This window comes from Chroicocephalus ridibundus, chromosome 5 (genome assembly GCF_963924245.1).
Source record: "Chroicocephalus ridibundus chromosome 5, bChrRid1.1, whole genome shotgun sequence".
Taxonomy (NCBI): Eukaryota; Metazoa; Chordata; class Aves; order Charadriiformes; family Laridae; genus Chroicocephalus; species Chroicocephalus ridibundus.
This window is the reverse complement of record NC_086288.1, coordinates 28300993-28324547: the sequence shown is the minus strand read 5'-3', so window position 1 is coordinate 28324547 and position 23555 is coordinate 28300993. Positions and strand designations below refer to the sequence as shown.

Below are 23555 nucleotides of genomic sequence, written 5' to 3'. Positions count from 1 at the left end.
CAGAAGTAACTGACCTGGGAGTCTGCTCTGCCAGAAGCTGTATAAATCCACAGAAAAATGGCTGTGTGTAGCCTGCACTCTCTGCTCAGTGCTGTTGTCAGACATCAGGTGGTAGTCAATCAGTAAACCTTCTTTTACGAAGTGCCCATGAAAGGCTGCCAACAGCCAGGCACTACGGAAGTGGGTTTAAATTCACTCTATGCACATAGTCCCTCTTCCCCTCGAAGCTTTTTAGGGGTCAACCAACAAGAAAACGTTGGCGGGCAGCCGCCAGGTCGGGCCTGACACCACGGGCAGTGTTGGGAACGTCGCTGCGGGCCAAGCAACACGGACGACGACTGGATTATTCTTGTGGCGACGGTACTTTCCCCCGTATTCACGCAGCTTCCTCCAGGCCGGAGGGCCTGTCCCTGGCAGAGGGACTTCGTCGCCGGCGGGCGGGTGGCAAGGCGCTTCCTCGGCTCCACGCTGCCCTGCTCGCTTCGCTTCTCCCTCCTCAGCCGCCGGGGGTGGGCTTCTCCTCAGCCCTGAGGCGGCGGGCGGCGCTGAGCCCCACAGGCGGCCGGTGGGGCTCGGAAGTGTACGGGCTCCTCCTCAACGGTCACCCGCGCCCCCTCAGCCCCTCTCAACGGCCGCCCGCTCCCCCTGAGCCCACCCCCCCCCACAACGGCCGCCCGCTCCCGCCCCGCCCCGCCCCGCCGTTTGCGCTGCCGGAGCGTCAGCGGGAATTTCCAGCCAGGAAGTGCGGCGGGCCGGGACGGTGCAGGCGGGGGCGGCGGCTAAGGCAGGCGGCGGCCGCCGCACAGGCCGGTGCCGCTCGGCTGCCCTTGCCAGCGGGCCCGCGGTGGGGCGGGCGGACGGGAGGGAGGGGGAAAGTCCGCGGGGAACTAGGGCGCGGGCGGCGCCGGCGGCGTCACGCCGGTTACATGGCGCGGCGCTGAGGGGACGCGCGACCGGGATCCGCGAGCAGCAGACGACCAGGACGACGAGGAGGAGACGCCGCCAGCCCTGCCCTGCCCTGCCCCGGGTGAGCTCCAGGCGGCCCCTGACCCGCCGCTTTATTTCTCCCCTGCCCTTACCTCGGCGCCCGTTTGGCGCTGACTGCGGCCCGATGTGGAGCGAGATCGGGGCGGGAGCGGGCAGCTGCGTCCCGCTCGGGCTGGGCTGGGCGGCGGGGAAGCGCTGTGGAGAGCGTAGCGGCCCCCCGGAGGGCTCGGGGAGGGGAGGTTTACCGACGGGAAGCGTGTCCCCTGGGCCAGCCCTACGCGTGGCGCCGGGCAGCCGCTCGCCTGTGACCTCGGCCCGGGCGCGGAGCTCCCGCGGAAGGAAGCGCCGGGAGCGGTTGCCGAGGGGGAGGCGGGCAACCGGCGGCAGCGGCCGGCGCCCTGTGAGGGGACTCGGGGGATTGCGGGGCTGCGTGTCGTGCCGGCGGGGGGGACCCGAGCAAGCGGACACCCCTTCTTCCCGGTGCGGCGTTTCTGAAAAGGGGCGATTGCCACCTCACTTTCCTTTCTGTTGCGGGCTTGAAAAATTGCCCTCTGTTAGTGCACAAACCGCCTCACGCCTCTTCGGTGATTTGGGTGTCTTTTTTAAAGCACGTAGTAGCCTTTTCTGCTAACGTGTTGTAGGAGTCCTGCCTAGCTGGGAAGGGGTGTCTGCAAAGGACTTTCAAATAAAGTGAGAAAGTTTGAAAGCCCAGCGCCTGCTGACCGTATCATGGGTGCGCGTAGGGGAAGGGGGTGCTGCTTTTTACGCCGTTGATTTGGAAGGTGACATGTATGTGCTTAACCTGAGCCACAGCTCAGGGTGTCTGCCCTTGTGTAGCCGCCGGCTGGCCTTCAGAGAGCAGGCAGTTACCATGCGAACATAGGTTTGCTACTGGCAGCTTTTGGTGTCCTTGTCTTGGGTGGGGCTCGCTAAGTGTCACCAGTAGTATAGATAAAGGTTACTTTTCAAAGGTGGTAAATAGTGACGTTTGTAAAGGCAATTTAGTAGTAAGCGATGGAGCTGAAGAGTTCTCTCCGTGACAAGGAATGTTATTAGACTGAGTGTTCTGTTACATTTGACCTTAAACCAAAGAATATTCAACTTTTCATCATTGCAATTGGTTGGTTTTGGTTTTTTGTTTTTTTTACTTATTGACACTATTGATAGTGACTTCGATAAAGAAGCACCTGTTGGCTTATTTTATGTGAACATAAAATGGAGTATTGTTTCTGAACCGTAGTACAGATGAGCTATGTTACTTGGCTGTTATCATAATGCACGGTACTGCTATGTAATTCCATTCAAATAAGTAAATTAGAGTGCCTGTAATCATTTGCAGACTAAGGCTTTATAGGCAAGGGATCATCTGCTGCATTTCAACTGCCTGTTTTAAAATCCTCAAAATCTTTGCTAAAGAATAATGTTTTAAAGGAAATACAGATTATTTTCTTTAAAAAATGGTTTTAAAGTGCAAATCATATTTCACATGTTTTGTGCTTCAGAAGTCCTCTTGTCATTTATTCTGTTCGCAGAGAAAATAAGTACTAAGTGGATGAATTCTCTACCGTATCACCTTGTTCCTTATGAGCTGTAAGGTGTTACATCACCACTGTCAAGCTCACAGAACAGGGTTGAAAATATAGAACTTTGGTTTTTATTGACATCCAGTGTCTCTGTGCTATGTACTGTGAAGTATCAACTTTTGAAATAGTTTTTCAGTCAAAGCATTTGTATTCTCTCAGAAGAGAACATAGCTGCCCGTTCTAGGAAAGCATTAAGCAAGATGTCATTCTAAGACGTCATCCTGTCTGCAGTCTTTTGTAATCTACAGAAATTACTACAATTCGAGAAAGCGAAAGAGGAAAAAGCAGCCTGTAACTATCCAGAGGCAGATCTTCTATTCTGTAAACTTCCCTGGCTCAAGAATTTAACTGACAGTTATCTTGAAATATTATTGTCAATGTGGAGATTTCAAGGAAACTCAGTGCTGAAATATGTGCAAGATCTGTTAAATAATTTAATCTGAAATATTAAACAGAAGGGAAACAGCCTTTTTCTTCCCACCCTTTGTCTCCTTTTTATTTTTTTTTTTTAAAGAATGTGTCAATCAGTGGTAAAGTCATCAAAAAATGGAATTATTTTCTCATGCAAGTAATTGAGTAGAGTTAAGGTTGTAAAACTGAAATGGCTTTGTATCACTGTGTGTCATGTTCTGTGTTTTTAAAAAATAATGTATATGCATATAAAAATGTATATCCATAAAAATAATCTATATTTATATGCATATTCAAACATTTCCTGCTTAATTTATTGAAAACCAGCAATTTAATTGTTTCTCGGTTACTATGTATTTGAGTTGTAAAATCAATTTTAATAATAACTTTGAATTTACTTTTTTCATTGAGATGGCTTTATGTGAATTCGGTAATGGATACCTACAAATAAATATCACTGACACAAATTTGCTAATTAATAGATTTTTGAGTTTTCCTAGAACAATAGTCCCACTTTTCATTATTGCCTTTTTTCAAAATCTTCCCATGCCTCTCATGTATATACACAGACTCCAGAAATAAGTGCAGTTAGGAATTCACATTATCAGGCTTATCATTGCTAAGTCTGGAAGGACAGGAAGCAAGTTTGAAGGCCTATGAGGATGACTATGCTGACTAGAAAGTTCAGGTCTCCCTCAGTACTTAAATGCATCCGAAGTGAATGTTGTTTTGAAGTTGCAAAGATACAGTGAAAGACAATATATTTTTGGGTAACTTACAGCCGGCTTTCTGATGTAGGTAGTGATGAGAAAATTCTGTGGTCTTCAGAGGTTCTGGTTACTCTGTGTTTTCGTAGGTCGCTTCAAAATGTACTCGCTAAAATCTTCTCACCTTTTGGTGCTGTAAATGTTTGCCAACTCTAAATTCCAAAGTATTAGTCTTAAAGAAAATTGTTACTCATTTCCCTAAGCAACCAATGAAAACTCTCAAGTTAGTTTAAAAAAATTTTTTTTAACATGTTGATAGCTCTTCTTTCATTCTCAGACACAAAATAACACAACGATTATAAAACAAAGAGGAGAAAATGTTTCAGGCAAATAAAAAGAAATTCCTGGTCTTAGTCACTTTTAGCTCTGACACAGGTATTTTAGAAGTGGAAGTTTTAATTTGATGTCCTCTAAATAAGCTGTGAACCTTTTATGAAGTTCTACATTGATAAGATCATAATTACGGTTGTCATTAACTGTGCCCTTAGGTCAGTCAGGCACTAAGTTTGCGTCTGATTTTGAGCATAGAGCTAATTCAGTGAGTCTTCTTCAGTACGTTAATTCAAACGTATATATTTTGCTGAAGCACTGTTGACAGTTTCAGAAGTAAGGCATTAAAAGATGTTTCAAATTATGCTATTCTCAAGGTGAAATCCTTTGTTTAGGATTTAGATAGAGCTGACAGACCATGCATGGGGAGGAAGCTACTGTTGTTTCTATTAGCATTTTTTCCCTCTTTCAACTTTCATGTTCTTTTGAAAAGCAGTGCCAGATACATATTTTTCTTCATTTAAAATGCAGAATTAGCTAAACTGAAATACCTCTGTATTTCATTGCATCCTCCAAGCAAATTGTACTGGTGTCAACAGATCAAGAGCAAAGTAGGTCTGAGTTGTGTGGTGTTGGGGGTTTTTTGTTTGGTTTTTTGGTTTCTTTTAAAGATCACATTTCTATCTGTTTAAACACATACGGACAGATTTTAACACACAAATGAAGTAGAAACAAAGCAAGCAGATGGTTTTTGGGTCTCACTAGTTTAAATAGTTTTTGTTTTGTCATAGGTTACTGTAGAAAATTGAGGCTGCAGGAGTTTTACTATTTCTTTGTAAAAAACAAAAAAAATAAGCCTTAGAAACCACTTTGCATCTGCAGATTTGAAATGTAGGGTATAACTACAACAGTGCTGGACTCAGTTCTACCTGTTTGGTTCCACTTACAGGTGTTGTTTAACTGACCATTTCTGTCATGTAACATTTTCAGTGGCGGTTAAAAACCAAAAGGATGACAAGAATCCCTTAGCTCACTTTTGTGATTGCATTGGCAACAGTCCTTGCTATTTTCTGAGCCCTCTTCTGCCACCGTTGTTCATGAAATGAGGGACCGTGTCTTCAGTAAGTCCCCAGAACCTGTGTGAAAGTATCTGGTGATACAGCAAACCTTATGTGAACTGGCCCTCTGGAATCTTGGGCTTGCTTGTTACTTAGTTTCTCAGAAATGCTGTTCTCCCCACCCCCCATCCTCCCAGCAAAAGGAAAAGGTTTGCTGTTTAATATTGATGATTCATTAGATTTAAGGATTACGAAATGGCTATGCGTGGCTGTTTAAGTTAAAACTTGACTTTGATAAACAAGTTTGTATGAATTACAAACTATTTCTAGAGCACTCAGTGATTCTTTTTAATCTGTAGAAAAAAGCAACAGCATTTTAACATATTCAGGTTAGTTCAAGTAGCATTACCACCCCACATGGCTAAAATAAAATGTAGTTACCGGAGTTGTGTTGCTGTGTTGAACCTGAGTATTTTTACATACAATTAGAATTATACATATACCAGACTATGCTTGCCATAAACTTGAATATTGTTTATTCCTTTGGTTTAAGTTGCTTTGAATGAGTTTTAACAAAAACATTCTAATTTTATTCTAGCAATATCCTGGAAAAACATATGTTCATATGTTTATGGCATCTTAGTGTTTCCTCTTGTTGTATTAGTTAACTACTTTGACGTTTGGGAAAGGAATAAAACACGTACACAAAAATTCTGTTTGTAAAGATACATAATAAAGCAACCATTCATGTAGGCCAGTTACTCTGCCAAGTGAATTTCCTCATTTTATGAATTTTTCTTCAAATTTAGTAGTTACCCGGTGTAATAAATTTGATTCTAGATTTCCTACAGTAATTCTGGACCCAACAGTTCTGATTCAGAGCATCACACTTCTGAAATCTCTTTAATACATGTGATTGATTTCATTTCCTAAATGTTTTGTAGTTTTTATACTGTGGTCCAATGATGCATCTGCTCCTGACTGAAAATGTTTGAAAACTGTAACTTAAATGGATTTTTAATTTTAAAAATACACAGCCAGAACTCCCAGGTCCCACCCAACAGGAAATAATAAGCAGACTTAATAACAAGAGGAGGCAATTTGTGTTGTTATATTAGAAAAACAAACAGTGTCATTTAGGGTTACGTAGTGTTATTGCAGCTGCAACAGTCAGCAGATAAGAAAAAGTCTGCAGAGGAAAGTAGTGTTTTTGATAAAAATGCCTCTCTGCACAAACCTTTTCTCACTTGTATACTGAAAAATTGTACTCAAATCTTTATTCGGAGATGACATGTCTGTGTAGCCACTGAAGGAAAGTTAAAAAAAAAAACAACCAAACAACAACAACAAAGCAAACAACTTCCTTATGATGCTTTTGTGGAAATTGAGCATTGTTGAGTTTTATACTGAGCATACAGTTTCCTTTAAAAAGCCCCCTGCCCCCGGTGTTGAAGTCATAGAAGGAAGAAGAAATATTAGTAAACCTTTAACATTTAAAGGGAAACTTCACATTTCAAGTCCATTTCATTACTGAGTTAAAATCCCTTTAAAAAACCATAGTTGATAGGGCTCCTTGTCAACTTGAGCAAGTTAGCAATCACTTCTCTTGTTTTTTAAAATGCCTGGTCTTTCTTGTTTGTCCTTAAGAGATCTGTGCCAGTAATGTGAGTGGAAGTATGCATGATGTTCCCTTAATACTTTGGTTCTATTTACTTAATATATTTCAGAATACTATAGCTGTTTATCACCTCTTGTTTTGAATAATCCAAGGATTGGTTGTCTGTAGCAAATTTTTTCCTTTTATTTTAAAAAGGAAAATGTGTATGTGTATAGCTTCCATTTCCCCAGTTTTTCCAGACAGTGTTCATCTAAAAGATAAATGTTTGTTCCAGTCTTAACTTTTACCAGAGGACGTCAGAAACAGTGTAATTTATTAAAGTGGATGCAATCAAAATAAGTAGTTGAGAACAATGTAAATAAAATAACCATGGGTAAAACCTTTTCTGTGTTAAGGTTTTGCTTGATTAGTATTTGGGAAGGGGATGTCTCTCCCTCTCCAGAAAATTTTCTTCTGCAGCAGCTTCATTCATGGCAACAGTAATGGAAGTACAAGGTGCTGGTAGCTGACAGCTGTTAGAGTTCAGTTGTGTAGACCTGCTCTAAGCAGGTTTGGACAATATGTGTTTAAAATGCCAGCAACTGTTTGGAATCCTGCTTGTACAATGTTCCCACTGTTGTTACATTGCTTTTAACAAAAATGCATTGTATTTTTCTTACGAAAAGCATCTTTTATTCAGCCTTAAAAAATTAAAGTGGTTAGAAGGACGTACACAGCTCAAACTAAGGGCTGTCCATGTAGCTGCAGTAGGCTCATGACCCAACTTGTGTGTCCTCTGAAGCATCAGAAGACCTAAGCCTGTGTTTATGTATGGCCTGCTGTTTTGTGCAGAGGTAGAAAATAGCAGTACTCAGACCTCTTCTTTTTTTTTTTCTCTTTTTGTGCTTCTCTAAGAATATATTCTGCACCAAAGGCTTTTGCTCTAGAGCTGTACTTCCAGTATTTTGGAAAAAAATAACTGAGTTACAAGGGAAATGAAGTGCTGGATGAAGTTGAGAGGAGATGGCCAGAGCTAAGGTGAAAAGGTCAGGCATTGAAAGGGATGGGCAGCATCCTGACTTTGAAAGCACTGCAGTGATGAAGGATTGAGACTAAACATCTTGGATGGGTATCTCTGTTCTGTCAGAGCAGCCTGCTCTGTCCGCTAGCCAAAATCATCTCAGCAGCTCTTGTCCTGCTTCCAGCCCTGACCCAGCAACACACAGCGTCTATTGCACAATACATTTCCCAGCATCTCCATTTGGGAAATGCTGATCTCTAAAACAATTCTCTCTATACAGATATAGATTATGTTTTGCAAAGGATAGAAGAGTGAAGCTCAAGGATAGATAGTAAACAATACCAGGTATAACACATTGTAGAGAATGTACAGTACAACAGTTACAGTTTCTACCTCAGTATTTCATAGCTGCTACAGGATTTCAGAGAAGTGATGCTATTCCTAAAAACATAGTTCTCTGCAATCATATAGTCTGCCATGTTTTATAGCCTTGGTGTAGCAAAAATATACTTACAATATAATATATAAACCACAAACGTCTCTGCCTCTCTTTCATCCTTTTTCCTCTCTATTTTTAATAAGCAAAATAAACAGGCTAAGAGCATAATCACAGTGAATTTCATTACTTTAATTCAGTGTCCAGTTAAAGAAGTTTATTTCTAACAGGTAAGTTCCAATGAAAGCCAAGTTAAAGAGAAAAAACGCTCTGCTAGAAAACTTGCAGGAAGAACTATGCTTTTAACATATCAAGTCAGCTAAAGCATAGTAGTTGAGTTTCTCATCTTGAGGCTTGCTTTCTAAATCCCAGCCTTGCAAGGAGAGAACAGGTTGATGTAAAATGTCTCATAGAGTCAGAGATGGGTGTTATTCAACATAGAAATTTATATAAGCCATCAGGCTAATTCCAATTCACAAGTATAATGAACTCTGGGTAATAATGATCATGATTCACAAACATACATATCTTCAGTGTACCTTTTACAGAATATGCCTTAATTTCCATCCTGTTAATCTGATCTTTGCTATAACAAAACCTTCTTCCATAAAATATTAATCTGTTCTGAACTCGGTCTTTATACTGAACTAGTTAAAATACAATGGACAAGTTTTAGAAAAAATGAGCTGATACTTTGTATTTTAAAACACAACAGCAGGTACACACCCTGATGCTAGTCTTTTGCATTAATTTTCTGAGGATATAATGGGCATCCTGTCACATCAGGTTTTATGCTTTAATTTTGTTTGGTTGGCTCAAACCAAAGTTTAAAGATGAGTGGCTGATAAGAGTTTCTACCAGGCATCACACTCTTGTAATCAGGCAGGGCTTTGTGGTGTAGAGCAGTTGGTGATACTGTTCATCTTTCATCTCTCCAAATTGTTTTTAAAAAATGGGTTTATATTCAAAGAACACAGATTAAAAGTAGGGACCTGCTTACCGTGTCTCTCTTTGAAGGTCTGGGAAAGGAAGCATGTGTCATGTGTTGTTTTGTTTTGTTTTTCCTCTGGTCCTATATGAAATGTTAGCTTCATCAGTAAGCACGCTGGTGCACTTTAAAACATGAATAGATAGGTTTGGGGTACCGTAGCTCAATTTATTTTTTTTTGGAGGGGGGGGGTGCGGTGTGCAGCAGGGATGTTAAACTATTTAGGGTAATATTCAAATTATTTTAGTTCCTGCTCGGAGGAATAAGAAGTCTTCCTAATTTGTTAGTATATATACTGTTCAGGTTTTTAGCTAGGCCAATGTGAGAACAAAGCTAAAAAGAAAAAGAATGAAGTTTAAAACTCTTAGTTTTTTAAAAGGCATGGAGCTTCTGGGTGAGATGTCTGTTAGTGTTTTCAGAAGTAACTGGACTATTCGTATCCAAATCAAATATTAAGTCTTGATTCCTCATAGATGATGAAATTTTCATCAGACTATGCTTGTCTGTAGAAAGGTAATAAGAAGAAGTCCCATTCCCTGTTTGTAGGTATGGGATTGGATACTGGTATCAAAGAGGAAAATGGTTTACCTCATTTTTAAAATCCAGGCTGGAAAGTTGAAGAGAAAGAGTGGAGGGAAGGATCTGGACTCCAAAAACTCAGAGGGCTAAAAAAAGTTGGTTAGAGAAACCTAACTTGGTTTTTAAGAGGTAGTTAGATACACTGGATGCTGGAAAACAGCAGGAGAGAGATCTGAAATCAAATGGTCGAGATAAACAGAAATGAGAAGTCTTGTTCCTGGATGAGAGCATTCCTAAATTAATTCTGTTGTTTCCATTTTAAATGCCTGATCCTTTTGAAGCTTTAAAACAAATATTCAGAATCCAATAAATGAACTCATGTTCTTCCAGCTGTGCCTACTTGTACATACAATTACAGTCCCTCAGTAGGCACGGATGTGTGGTTTTAGACAAATTTAGCTGTATTTTACGTTTTCCCATTGCACTAGGAGCTAAATTATGTTCCTTTACCTACCTTTGAATTTTCATAGTAAAAAGTACTGTGAGTTGAAATGTTCAGTTTCCTGTGCCCCATTAATCTGAAAGACTTCAGACGATCTCCAGGGTGGAGGCTGTGGTCTCCACAGTCAAATTGTTGACTGTGGTCTGCAGGTGTAGGGTTATTTTTTTATTGTAGATGCAAGTTTGCAGTACAGGTTGTGGGAATTGGAGATCATGTGGGAAGCAGGCATAAGCAGTAATATGAACTTCCACAAAACAATTTTAATCCCAGTCATCTTCAGCTGAGAGAGAGGTGGGTGGTTTTGACTTGACTTCTGTAAGATGCATATAGCAGCAAATACAGCTTGTCTAAAAACAATCTCTGCCCCAAAATACAGCTCATGTAAAGAGAGAATGAACAAAGCTACTCGTGGTAGATCTAATCTTGCCACTTAATGCATGTAGGAAAGGTGCTTAGAAACTCAAGCAATAAGGGAAAAGGCCAATTAAAAGTCATACATCTAATGCTGGAGCGTTTTTCTGCAAGTGTCTTTTTGGTTTTTAATCATGTTACTGACTCCCTGGATTTGCCCTAATTTTCTTGTAAGAAAAGGAAGTTTAGAGATTTTGTTAACTAAATAAATCCTAAGGAAACAAATTCTGTTTTGGAGGTAGGGCTCCTGGAACATTTTTGTCTTTTGTTTGGCTTCGAAAGAGGAGAAAATATATGAAACTGAGAGTGTTTTCAGTCATTTAGAGGGGTCATTCTAAACTGCTGGGTTAATTTTTGTCTAGGTCCTGAAAAAGCAATCAAGTGTCAGTTTACATACACAAAGGCATATGTTTGCACATCTAAATCATCATGTGTTTATAATAAACTGGTTTAGCATTCAAGCCAGAGAGAATGTCTTTAACCTCTCCCCCAAACACTGCAGCTGAGTGTTGAACACAAAAGATCTCAAGTAAGAGACACCTGTGCTTTTGGTGTGAGAAAGGTTGTGTTTGATACCTGGTTAGAAATTCATTAGTACATACCTACAGCAATTGGGTATTATGTGGGTAGTTATCTTGCTGCCCCTGAGTGTAACGTTCCTCCTTAATGACTGCTGGTTTGTTCTCATGGCATTGTTCATTGTAGCAGCCAAAAAGCCCAGGAAGTGTTAACAGGTGCGAGAACTGCTCTTCTCCCACAGAGTTCTGCTGGACTGAGAGTGATGTAGTCTGAGAAACTAGAATAGGGCAAAGACAATAGAACATGCTGTTAAATTTGCCCTATTGGGCTTACAGACAAAAGTTGTGAGATGCTTTGTTTTAAAGTTTTGTAAAGAAGTATACATTTAGCAAACAGGCAAGTGGGCAGATGCTATTCATATTAGCTCCTCAGAATCTTTTTTTTTTTTCTGAACAAGCGTATTTATCGTGTTATCTGGGTACTTTAAGTATTTTTGAACACAATTTTGCATACATGACTCATGAAAGAGTAAGTGATTAAATATGAGAGATCACAAAACAAGACTTTTAGAACCAGTTTGAATTCTGTTTATGCAGAAGAAATCTGGCATTTGCACTCACAGTTACCTAATCAGTGTGCATCAGCAGGGTGGGTAATTTCTGATGCTTCCTAAAAAATGTTGGCTGTTGAGGTCTTCAGATTGTTTTGTGTAATATCTACACATTTAACTGGGAAGTGTTTGCCAAAAACTAAATTACAGTTATTTCAGTGATTTCAGTAACTTGACAATTGGTGATGAGGGTTATATTCTTTCTGTGGAATGAAATGTCAAATAAAAACATCTTCGTAAAGTTTATTGTATGCTGAAGGTTCTGTTATGCCTTGTATGCTGTCTTTTTTCCATAAAGATTCGTAATAACAATAGCAAATTATTGATGAAAATAATGCTATGCAGAATGTGCCTGTGCGATAATGTGATTGACTCATATTATTTATTGCTGAAACCCTGATGTATTAGGTTAAAAAGTCCATCATGGGCAGCTTGTGATAGCTGTTACTCATTTTTGGCTGAAATCTTATGACTGTTTATTTGATATTTGCCCAAATACTACAAATAAATATTACCCAGTAAGTATTTTTCTCTACAATTGAATTACAAACAGGTGGGTACTTTTATTTTTCTAAGTTAAAGAGTAATTTTGTCCTCGTGGACCTTTTTCCTGGAAGTCATCTGGGTATTAAGTGTCTCGTATTTCTCAATTTTAAATTTTCTTTCACTTTCTGTTTGTGTGGGATATGTTGTCTTTGGAGCTTGTTAATGAGCTGAGTTGAGCCTCCATCAAAGTGAATACCTGAGTATTCCAATTTTCTTTTTGATATTTGCCTCTCTAGTTCCTGTGGAAGGTACATAGTGACTCAGTTTTTCTTTACTGGTTTACTGATCACTTGCCACTCTCTTTCATAGGGCAGTAGGTTTTCACAGTTTGCTTTGCTGGAAAACATGGCTCATGTTTGTTGTGGTGGAATATGAGGGCCAGTGACTTGTTTCTATTTTCTATTAGTTATTAACCTTATTTAAAGTGTCTGCTTGCATGCAGACATGAGTCTCTTGAAATAGTCACTACAGTTATTTTTAGATGTTCGCTGGAAAGCCTTTTTTAGCAAGATCAACAGAAGTGAAATTGTAATTCTTTCAATAACATCTACATGAAAGGGAATGATACTAGTCTTTTATAATAGTCATAATAAATTCCTAAGAAAATTTCCAGGCCCTGCTACAGCCCTAGCAAAACTAAGCCAGGGTAAACTTTCCCAGTGTCCAGCATTTACATGTAGACCTGTGAGAGAGGGTTAGGTATGTTGTACATTCATAATTGTCAGTGTCAGCACTGAGTTGTTGTGGGTGCCACGCACTTGTGAACCTCTGGAAATAAAGGTGTCAGAAATTAGTCAATGTTTGACTCCTGTTTTTATTTAAACAAATACTGGATGTTCTTTCTCAGGCATTTTTATGTTGCATTTGGTAATACTTCACAAGAAAACCATTAGGGTTCATTCATGAAAAAGACTCAGAAATCTTTTTGTTGTATAAAAATGCAGAGTCCTGCTTTTGCTAAACTATGGTAATGATTTTGCCTAAACTCTAATGGAAGAATAGTCAGAGCAAAGAGAGAAACAAATTAATTCCTGATTTTAATAAATTTTGACTTCAGGACTTTGACTGTAATTTTTAGTTGCTTGGGAGCAGGCAATGGAAAATCCTAGCTGTAGCCTATCCTGTCCTTAGCCTGCCCCTTGCAAATACTACGGAATTTTAAGAATATTTTAGAAATCATTAACATTATGAGTAAAATAGGAAGGGTCAGAGATTTTTTTCAAGTTTCTCTATTGCTGTACATTGAAAGAAATGAGAGTTCTGATCATGTTTTTGTGTTTCAGGACTTAAAATGGCAGGAGAAGATTCCTATATTATGGGAGTGTCTGATCCCCAAGTAAGTAGATTTGTGTATTTTCAATACACCTGTATTCTCTCCTAGCTCTCTGTTTTGGCTTCCTCTCATGTTGTCCTGTCATTTCCTAGGCTTAACAACATGGACATATAAAAGCATTATAGCTATTGGCAGAAATCAGGTTTGGGGAAATCTAGGGTGTTCTTTTTTCTCTAACGTGTTTTTTATGTGACCTGTAAAGTGCCTTGCCACTGATGAGATGTCAGAAATGAAAAAGAAAGCTAGGCCTGCTAGAAGAAGCAATTAGAAAAATACTCATTTTTACGCCCTGTCTGCTTGTGACGCTTGCTCTGAAATGTATTCTGTAATAGACATTGGACTTTATCTGAAAATAAAGCCCCTGATGCCCTAAAAGGTCCCTTGGTATCATTTTTTTGTGAAATTTGCATTGGCATTGATGGCTAAAATGCTCCTTCACTCACACAGGTCAGTTGTCCTGACTCTTCAGAAGCTCTTCCTGATCTCATTAAGTCATTGCGTGATTCATTTTAATAGTGAGAATGGTGCTTGAGCGAAAAGTTTGAGTGAAGAATAGATCATTTCTACTCACCTTAATTTCCAAAAAGAAATTATTTTTTCCTTTATGCTTGCTCCACTTTGAAAGGAGATAGATTTATACATGACAACAATTACAGTGATTTAAGACATGTGTGTTCAAAAAAAAAAAAAAAGAACTTCAACTTGAGTATACTGTTTTCTTGCATTAGGGCTTGTAAATATATTTACATAAGGAATGTAGTCTGGTGGGGTTTAATCGCAGAAGTGAAAACAAAAACTTACAGGTTCTCAGCAAGGCCTTGGGTAAGACATCTACGGTCAGATTTTCACAATTTACCGTAAAAGCTCTTTTGAAAATAGCTGTTAGCATATGTAAGCAAAATGTGTGCTTGGAAACTGTGCTGAGCTCAGGGCAGTCTCATGATACTGATGAAACTTGGTCAGTACTATCAGCTTTGCTTGCACTGCCGTTGCCAGCAAAAATAAAATAGATACAGAATGTTTACGTACTGCACCAGGGTGTTAGCAGTCTCAATATTTGCAGAGAACTTTGAAGTTCTTTGCTGATAGATGCTTTATGAAATTATGTATATGTGTAATAATGAAGAGTATATTTTCTTTCAATATAGATGTTTGCAATGGAGCAGTTCATGGGAATGAATGCATTATTTAACAATACAAATTACATCACTTCAGACTTACCACTACGAACAGGTAGGAACTGTTCATTGCTATTTGATTGTGCTATTGTCCTGTTGTTTCTTCCAGTTTGTTTTTTTATGAAGTTCTTTTCAGGGGCTTTTTGTTTAGACTCTTGTATTTCATAATACTAGATCCCAAAGTTGTCAACTAGACTTTTTTTACACCTTACACATCTCTTTCTTATCCTCCTGAAACTTTCAACAGTGAGGCAAATCTGTTTTTCCTTTGGCTTGAACAGAAACTGAAAGTTTCAATTAGTTAAATGGTTTGAGTTACCAAAGAGGTTTGAGGGACCTGTTTTTATAAATAATTTTGTATTTTTTTCTAAATTTGCATCTTCAGTGACCTACGTGTTTGTATTGCCAGTTTGCAGACTGCAACATGTACCTCTCTTTTTTTTTTTTCTAATTTTGAACAGTGTTTCGTTTGTTGTTATAATTCTTAAGGTACTTGTTTTTCACTAATAAAATGTGGAGTATATTCAACTTCCTGTATCACTTGAACCTGTTTTTCCTTCTTGGTGACTTCTCTGTTTCCTGTAAAGGGGCAGTCTGATATTAAAAGTACCTGAAAATTTCCTGAATAATAACCCTAGTTTGAAAGTTCAGAGTCAAATTTTGCAACCAACTGCTGAAAATAAGCAAATAGTATTCTGCAAAGATCTGATATGTGGTTCTTACAGTATGGTTCCAGCACAGGAATATCAAATAGAAGTGTGTTATATCTCAGACAGTATTAGCTGGTTGATCAACGGTGGTCTGGTTTTACTTATTAAATTTCTTTATGGGTATTACTTCTTGCATGAATTTGGAAAACTCTCCTGCTTAGTTTATTAGAATAGCTAATACGAAAGGAGGAAGGAAGTAAAAATTTATTTAAGCATATGAGGTTTTTCTCAATACATGTCTCCAATATAGTTATTAATGTCTTTTAACATGACAACTTTCTGTTGTTGATCTGTTTGACTCTTGTATCAGGATGTAGCTGGTATCTTTTGTATTGCAGACTGCTTTCTTTTGTTGAAAATGCAAATCACTTTTGTTTGCATTATTTGATATGCTTGACAGCAGTGAAGGTGTGAAGGGTAAAATGAAATAAGCAATTAACTTTTTACTTCACAAGTAAAATTCCACCCTAAAGTAACAAGAAATGCTGATTGAAAAATAAAAATTGAGGCATGCTTCCTGTTTCAATGTTTCCTGGTTTGAACCATACTTCAGTTTTCTTGATTGAATAGTAGCGAGGAAGGGTTAAGAAACACATATGGTTCAGATAATTTTGTTTCAAGATAAAATGTTCTGATGAGTAAAGCTCTTGACAAATATGGACAAGCATCCAACAAATTAATGTTGCAATCATTTGTTTGTAGTGTGTTTTTATTAAGGCAGATAAAATTGTTCGGTAAAATTCATCTGTGTAGGATTAAAGGGCTTCTGCATTGTATACCAAGAGGTTTTTTTAACTGTTCTCTCAGAGTTTCTGTGGAACAAATAAGGTTATTGGAATTTTGATTTCCCCGTAATGATCTCTCTTACACGTACATTTTAAGCTTACTCTGTACTCCTTGTGCCAGACTTGTTTCATACAAATTATTCAGATATATAAAACTGATTTTCAGGTATCTACGTCCTGTCTAAACTAGAAAACAGCTGTTTCTAAAACTGGGGGGGAAGTAAAGAATTCACTGAGTTCTGCAGTCATAGAAAAATTAACTGGACTAAGTCTAGCTCTATCCTTAATTCGCAAAATTGCTTAAGAAAAGGCCTTTTTTTTAGTGGCACTGGTCTTGTCTACTGCTGCACTGTAGGTGGCAAGTTCCCTGTGTACAAAATGGGATTTAATAAAGGATCATGGATTTCAGATTATCACAAACAAGAAAATTAATCATAAGTTTTAGGAAAGATTGATCATTTCAATAGCATCCGATGGTACTATAATGGTTTGTTTCTTGAGTAGTACCACTATAATGCTTATTTTCTCCCCTGCTTGAAACTATGTTGTGCCATTACTATGGACTAGCTCTTCAGTTGTAAGGTAATATAATAATTTATATATTATGCTTTAGTTGTTTACAAGGAGGAACTAATTATTTCTTTCTACACAGCAAGGCTGGTTAAAAAATCATGTGTGATTTTCCAAAAGTACTTCCAGGTGAGGTATGGAGAGGGTGAAATAAAGTCTCTTAAAAAGGATTTTTCTCTAGGACAGTTGGATGATTTAAACAGAAAGAACTGAAGGCATTAATTGTTCCTTGTGATTTGATGTGGTGCCTACATCTTTCAATCTGAGCATTCATAAACACACAATGTCAGACTTATCACATTGGCAGGCAGGTTTAATATGTAACTGTGGATTGCTGTATCATGCCAGCGTAGTTGAATCAACAAATAGCTGGGGAATTTGGGGACTTTCTGATTATAGATGTTCTGCTGTTATGTTAATATTTACAGTAATGGTAGAAAACCTTTGAGATGTTGGGACAAGGATTTTCTCAATGAGGTTATCAGTGCTCAAGTGTCTTTGCTCACTTCTTTTTCTATCTTACGTATGTTAGTTTTAAGTAAAAAATTTGGCTTGGTTATTTTGTCTCTAAAGCTGTAGTAGATAATTACGTGGTTCAAATTCTACATTTACATCTAAATCTAGAAAGAGAAGTAGTCTCTGTGTGCCTTGAGTGACAAAAGGACGTATCTGTAGCAAGTGCCAAAACAGCGCAAACTGCAGGACTGAGCTGTGTGTTTAAAACACCGCCAACAGCAAAGGCAGTATGTCATGAAGTCAGCCTCTTCTTTGGCTTGCTGGGAAGTATCTTGCCTTTAAGAGTTCAGTACTAATCCTCAGTGGCATTGGGGATGGAGGGAGCGTTATCCATGGCATATATTTAAGCAGTGTAAAAGCAGATACGCATCAGTGTGATGCTCACTGTGTAGCCGAGGGACAAAGTGATGCCTCTAAATTGGAGAGAACATGGGCAGAGCTCTGAGCAAAGCATTTTATAATTTTGTGTTAGAGATGGTTTTTGGAACTGATTAATTGTTTTGGGTTTTAGGGGCTCTAGTCTAACTAGCTGTTGGCATTAAGGTGTTGTGGTTTTAAGCCTGTAAAGTGGAAGCAGGGCCATCAGCAGCTGGAGAGTATTGCCTGGAGGCTGCTAAAATTACAGTGTTCTGGTATTTCTTTAACCTCCTCTGCCCAACCCTCTGTGATGCTTGCTGTTGAGAAATTAGAAGGGCATAGAGGGAAAATGAAGGCACTTATAAAAAACTTTATTTCATATTTTTTCAGAGAGGGATAATGTTAGAGATTCAAGGAAGTCTGGCCATCACCAAAAATTAAATGAGTGTTCATTTTCCCTGTCCCATAGCAGTGGCAAAGCATGAGCAGACCTGCATGCTGCTTCTGATGTTTTTTCTAGATCTTCTGTGCTTGTATTTTGACAAATGAACTGAGGGGAGAGAGAGGTTAAGCAAACCCATGTGCTGCTTGCTTTAAACATCATGCTTTGAACATTGCAGAGCTGAGATGCAAGGGAGTGTTCCTGTGCGGGTGAATCCCTCAGGGGGAGGACATACAAATGCTACAATAAACCTTTCAGGAAGGATAAGACACTAGATTTAGAGTCTGAGCTTTTATCAGCAAGGTACCACTACCGGGAGGGACACAAGAGGGTTTGTGTTGGATTTAACAGTCAAAACCTAGAGGCTATGAGTGTTTTCATCCACGCTCAGGGAGCAAAACAGCACATGGTTACAAGGGTGAGAGGCCTGCTCTGGGGTACCCACTAACAGACAGGAGGTGAGGGGTGGGGACTTGACCACAGCTGGTTGCAGGTTAAATTGAGTGGCTTCAGGTACTAGGTAAGCTGTTAGATAAAGGACCACACTAGTCCTACGGTGCTGCCTGGCTTGCAGGGATATCCCATCAACCTCACAGACCCCTTTTTTCTTTACTTTGCTATGGTGGGAAGAAGGAATAAAGAGGGAGCCTAAGATGGGTGCTCCTTTGGGAAGTGTGTGTGCAGGGTGAGGCCTGTCAAGAAGAAGAAAGAATGTAAGTGGTGGGAGTGTCAAGATGCAGGAGGGCCTCTGACTCAGGCAGGAAGGAAAATGAAGAAATGTAGCAGTTGAAGAAGACGTGGGGAAGTGGGACTGTGACTCAGGCTGGAGGAGAGGCAGTGGGATGTGAGTCGGTCTGTGGCAACCGAGGCGAGAAGACAGAAAAGGAAGCACTGAAGCATACTCAGGATGTGGCGTCCTGCACCAAACCCCCTCCAGGCTGGAGGACTGCATGTTTTAGTTGCAATTCCTAGCCCTCCCGACTGCAGCAGCGCCAGGCAAATCGTGAGGAGTGCTCATGTCAAAACTTGGCTCTTGGCAACCATGAGAGTCATCCCTGCGTAGAGGCCAGCTCCATGACTGTATGCCGCTTCGGCTTCTCTGTAGGGCAAAAGTGGAACTTAAGCTATGCATTAAGTAGTGTTCCTTCTTGTGGTTGATTAACACTTTAAAGGGGGTTGCTCATTAAACAAGAACTTGAAGCAAGCAACGTTCCAGCCTAGAACAGAGGTGCAAAAAATCATCACAAATCTCATCACTATTAGTTCCTCTTACAAGGTGTACGTTTTCAAGTTCCTGCTGTCTGTTTAGACCATATATGCCTACTACTAGAAATGAAATATTAGAAACTTCCCTGTGCAAAGCACTAGACATTTCCCCCCCCCCCCCCCGCCCCCCCGGGAAAGGATGAGAGAGAGAAAGAAGGAACTACACATAGCCAACAGGCTGTCTATCTAATGTACTTCTGGAAGGTATTCAGAATTTAATGAAGACAGCTGTATGAGACCTTTAACTGTCTAAAATCCTTTTTATAGTCAAAATAACATGGTACTTATGCTTGGAAGTTACCTTGACCATTGCTGCTTTATTTTTAAATAGCGTTTCAGATGTAATCAAGTGTCTTGTGTTAGAGTGCCTTCTATATACTGTTACTTGGATCTGGTTCAGGTGCTATACCAGAGAATTACTTAGCCATTGTTAAAAAGAAAAATATTTATTCATAAAACTCAAAGGTTAAAACTTTGTTTTAAATACATTGGTATATGATTTCTATAATTTGGATTAATGATAACAGGCATCTAATTTGCCTTTGTACATTTACACTGTACCTTTTTTGCACTTTTCTAGTATTAGCATGTAAGATATTTTTGGCTTTTTCTATCAGTATATTCGTATGCATTTTATAAGCTTTTTTCCAAGGGGGCATAAGAACCACAGTCCTAAGTTTTTAATTTTCCTGAGTTTTCACAAGTGCCATGCAAGGTAAAACCATTTCAGTGGTACAAAGAATTCCCCTTGAGCTTTGCAATATGCGTATTGATATATAGATATATTGATATAGCATATATCCCTCTCTTAGGAGTTTGAATTTCTTTATGCTGAGGAAAAGTTGGAACCTGAGTCTGCTGCGTCCTGGGGGACTGCTGCAGCCACTTACCTGTTGGATAAGAGTGCTTCCTTCTCTGGCTAATGTTTAAGAGAAAGCAGTAGTATTTAGTGCTGATACTGACCCAACGTATATGCCTTGAAAATGAATTCCTAAGTGGAGAACAGCCAAAGAACAATTACTTGGCAGGTCCTGCCCCGGAGGCTTGGTTGAAAGTTGAACTACACAGTTGTATTTTAGGTGCGTTATTTCTGCCAGTGCCTAGAAGATGGAAGGCTTCTGAATTGTTAAAGTATAAAATTTTAGAGGCCTAAAGCATGAGGAGGGTTAGAGGTCTGTGAACAGAGGTCTTAAATTTAAGTGCCAATATAATGCTTAAGCCCAACTCGACTCATCTTGAATCTGTGTTACAGACAAAAACTGAAACATAAAACCACACCAAAGCTAAATATTACTCTACATCTTTTAAAGTTTCTAAAGTCCAAACTGCTTTTCTTGCTTTCTAAAGTAAGCTGATGTATCTTGAGGCAACTGTTTTACATGACTTCAAGATTTTAATTGTAGCACTGTTTATTTTTTCACAGGAAGAGTGTTGGACTTTGGAAATAAATTATCTTTGTATGTGAAATTGTTGTGACCAGCATTTGCAATATAACTTCGGCATGAAGCTAATCCAGTTGTTGAGTCAGCTAACTTCAACAGCAAAATACTAGTTCCATCTATTAGCATATTTATCAAAACTTTCATTTTGAGAGGCCTGTTCAGTTAAGACTTGTGCTGACTAAAGACATGAAGGTCTCTTTTATTAAAGTGAAATTGTATTGAGGAGCTGAGAAGGATGTGTGTGGTCATACAATGAAGTATAAATTAATGAATCCTCTGCCATTTTTAATTATCGGTGAACATTAGGCTTATTGGCAAATTAAAGTCGATGCAAGTATGTAGTTCTGTGCTGAAGCCAGATACTACCTAGTTGAGGTAGCTGGATGGCATGGTACTTGCAGATGGTGCAGTTATTTGGAGGCAGATTGCACCTGGATGTTGGCAGGGCATGGTATGCTTTATATGCTTGCAGGCTCCGTCACATAGCTGTGGCTTGTCTGCTTTGGAGGTTTCACATGTCCCAGTGAGCTTGGTTGATTCCTTGGCATGAATACCTTTTAATAGAGTATAAGTGATGATACGTAATTCCAACTGGAATATAGCTGGTAAAATATTGTGTAGGTATTCACAGTGAAGCTGTCATTTGGGATCTGCTTCCATAACAATTGAATTTTTAGCATTGAAATAAGGATCTTCTTCTCTGGTTAAAAAGAGGCAGGAAACTGTATTTTAAGAGCCATTCACCTAGAGAGCTTTCCTTCTTGATGCAAATAATCTAAACGATCAGAGTTGGAGCTAAGCTTTGATCAGGTGATGAATTCTTAACTCTCCTGGCCCAGAGTTCTCATTGGATTTAGGGCCTGCTCAAGGGCTATTTAAACTGGTGAATTTGGAATGAGGTTTATGGTATGAAGTTAGCCACTGTTCAGGGAGTGGTGCAAGACTGGAAGTTGTTTAAGGAAGCCTTCTTTGAAAGACACAAATAGAATTTTAGTAGAACGTAATCCTATGTATGGGCATCATGCTCAAAGTTGGATCACATTGTAGAGTCTACATCTGTGGTCAAATAGAGCGTGTTCAGTGTTTTTTAGAGGCACACCAGAATAGTATATTTAAAAGTGTTTCTGAAATTATTGAAAGAATGTAAATTGTTTAGTCTCCTCAAGTCCAGGTTGTTTTTTTTTTAAAGCAATTCTGACTGTTAGGACATGTTGAGACAGCTTAAATTCCTCCTGTATTCCCATACCTCAGAGCTTCCCATTGGCTGTCTCTAGACTTTCAAAAGCACCTATTCAGTAGGAAGCCCTAAGGCCAAAAGCTTGTGAGCATAGTCTTTAGAGCCCAAGGGGCTTAAATACAAAAGTTAACCTTAGCTCAGGAAGGCCAGGCTGCTTGTCAGTGGCAAGGGGGGGATCCTGTTCTTAACTCACCCTTTTGATTCTTAACTGAGTGATCAGAGTTGCCCATTTAGGCCCTCTGAGCTAAAATTAACTTTTTTTGAGTTAATCCTTCCCTTCTTACTCCACTGGTCTTGGGAATGTTGGAAATGACAGATTGCCAAGTGATTAAATTATTTATTAAAATTTAACTTCTGAAGATGCTTAGGTGCTTTCAAAAATTGTATCTCTAGACATTCAAGGACATCAATTTTACCCCTGGAAAATACATGTCATTCTAAGAGAAATATGATTTCTATTATGACTTTTCTTTTATGTTAGCAGATGGACCATATCTTCAAATCATAGAACAGCCAAAACAGGTAAGAACACTGCATTTTGAAAATCTTTAAGGTAGCTATGTCAGTATATTCTTCTTTGAATAAAATTATGACTTAAAATGAGAAAAAAAGAATATTGAAGAGGTTCAACTCTCATAACAAATGTGGTACTTAACTATGAGTAGTCTTTCCTGTCACTTTTGTAGTTAAATTGTTTCCTGTTTTGTTCTGTTTTCATCTTTGTGTCTCTCTGGAAGTGTCAGAAGACCAAAAAAAACCAAACCTGAGTGTGTTAAGAAAATGTCTTGTTAAGTATTATAGACTCTTCGTCTTAGAAGTGACTCTTACTTACCCCAGTATTTTGAAATGTAAATTATTAGACAAAACATGGAAGATTTTTAGAATTTGTTTCACGTTTCTTGAAATAGATGAAAGAAAAAATAGAAACATTTCATTCTGTTCCCAAGTTAGAGAAACTTTTGACTTGTGCTTTGTCATCGTAAAGAAATTCTGTTGTCCTTTGAGATTCCTTTTGTCACAGTTGCCTGTTTTGAATAACCTTAGAAAAATGAAGATAAATACTTGAATGTAACTCTTTTGTGACTGTGTAGCAAATGCTTACGCTTCTCTGATAGTATGAAAGTCATCCCAGTGTGCTGGATAGTTTTCATGCAACTGATGTACAAATAATTGCTGGGTCAGGATTGCCCTGAAGTATGCCAGGGTGTTGTTCCCTTTTGGCTGGTGGCATCAGCAATTACAAGTATTCCTCCTGAAGCTATTACAGCTTAAGGAGACCCTTTTTCTGCCTCTCTCAATCAGTTGCATAAAATCCTACCTTATGGAGCTGTTAAGTAGACAGGGGGAGAGGGTGACTAAAAGCTGTCCCATCCTCCTTTTGGTCTTCTGCAGAAGCATGGTACAATCCAGTCTTCCTGGTAGGAGGCAGTAGAGAACATTTTTTTTCAGCCACACACCAAAGACGTTTTTGTGCTTGAGTATCCCTCCAGGAAT

At 39.2% G+C, this 23555-nt stretch overlaps 1 protein-coding gene across 4 annotated transcripts in view; it reads left to right on the top strand.

Moving 5' to 3' along the window:
* Positions 1 to 838: 838 nt before the first annotated feature.
* NFKB1 (nuclear factor kappa B subunit 1) overlaps positions 839 to 23555 on the top strand; it is a 59960-nt gene continuing 37243 nt past the window's right edge. The window contains exons 1-4 of one of the 4 annotated variants that reach the window (XM_063336363.1): positions 839 to 1027; positions 13509 to 13561; positions 14707 to 14791; positions 22546 to 22583. In XM_063336363.1, the coding sequence (XP_063192433.1) occupies positions 13517 to 13561; positions 14707 to 14791; positions 22546 to 22583 (168 nt within the window). In that variant the 5' untranslated portion in view covers positions 839 to 1027; positions 13509 to 13516. Of the gene's footprint in view, positions 1028 to 13508; positions 13562 to 14706; positions 14792 to 22542; positions 22584 to 23555 lie in introns of all 4 variants that reach the window. The other 3 variants (XM_063336362.1, XM_063336365.1, XM_063336364.1) reach the window with 3 other exon arrangements.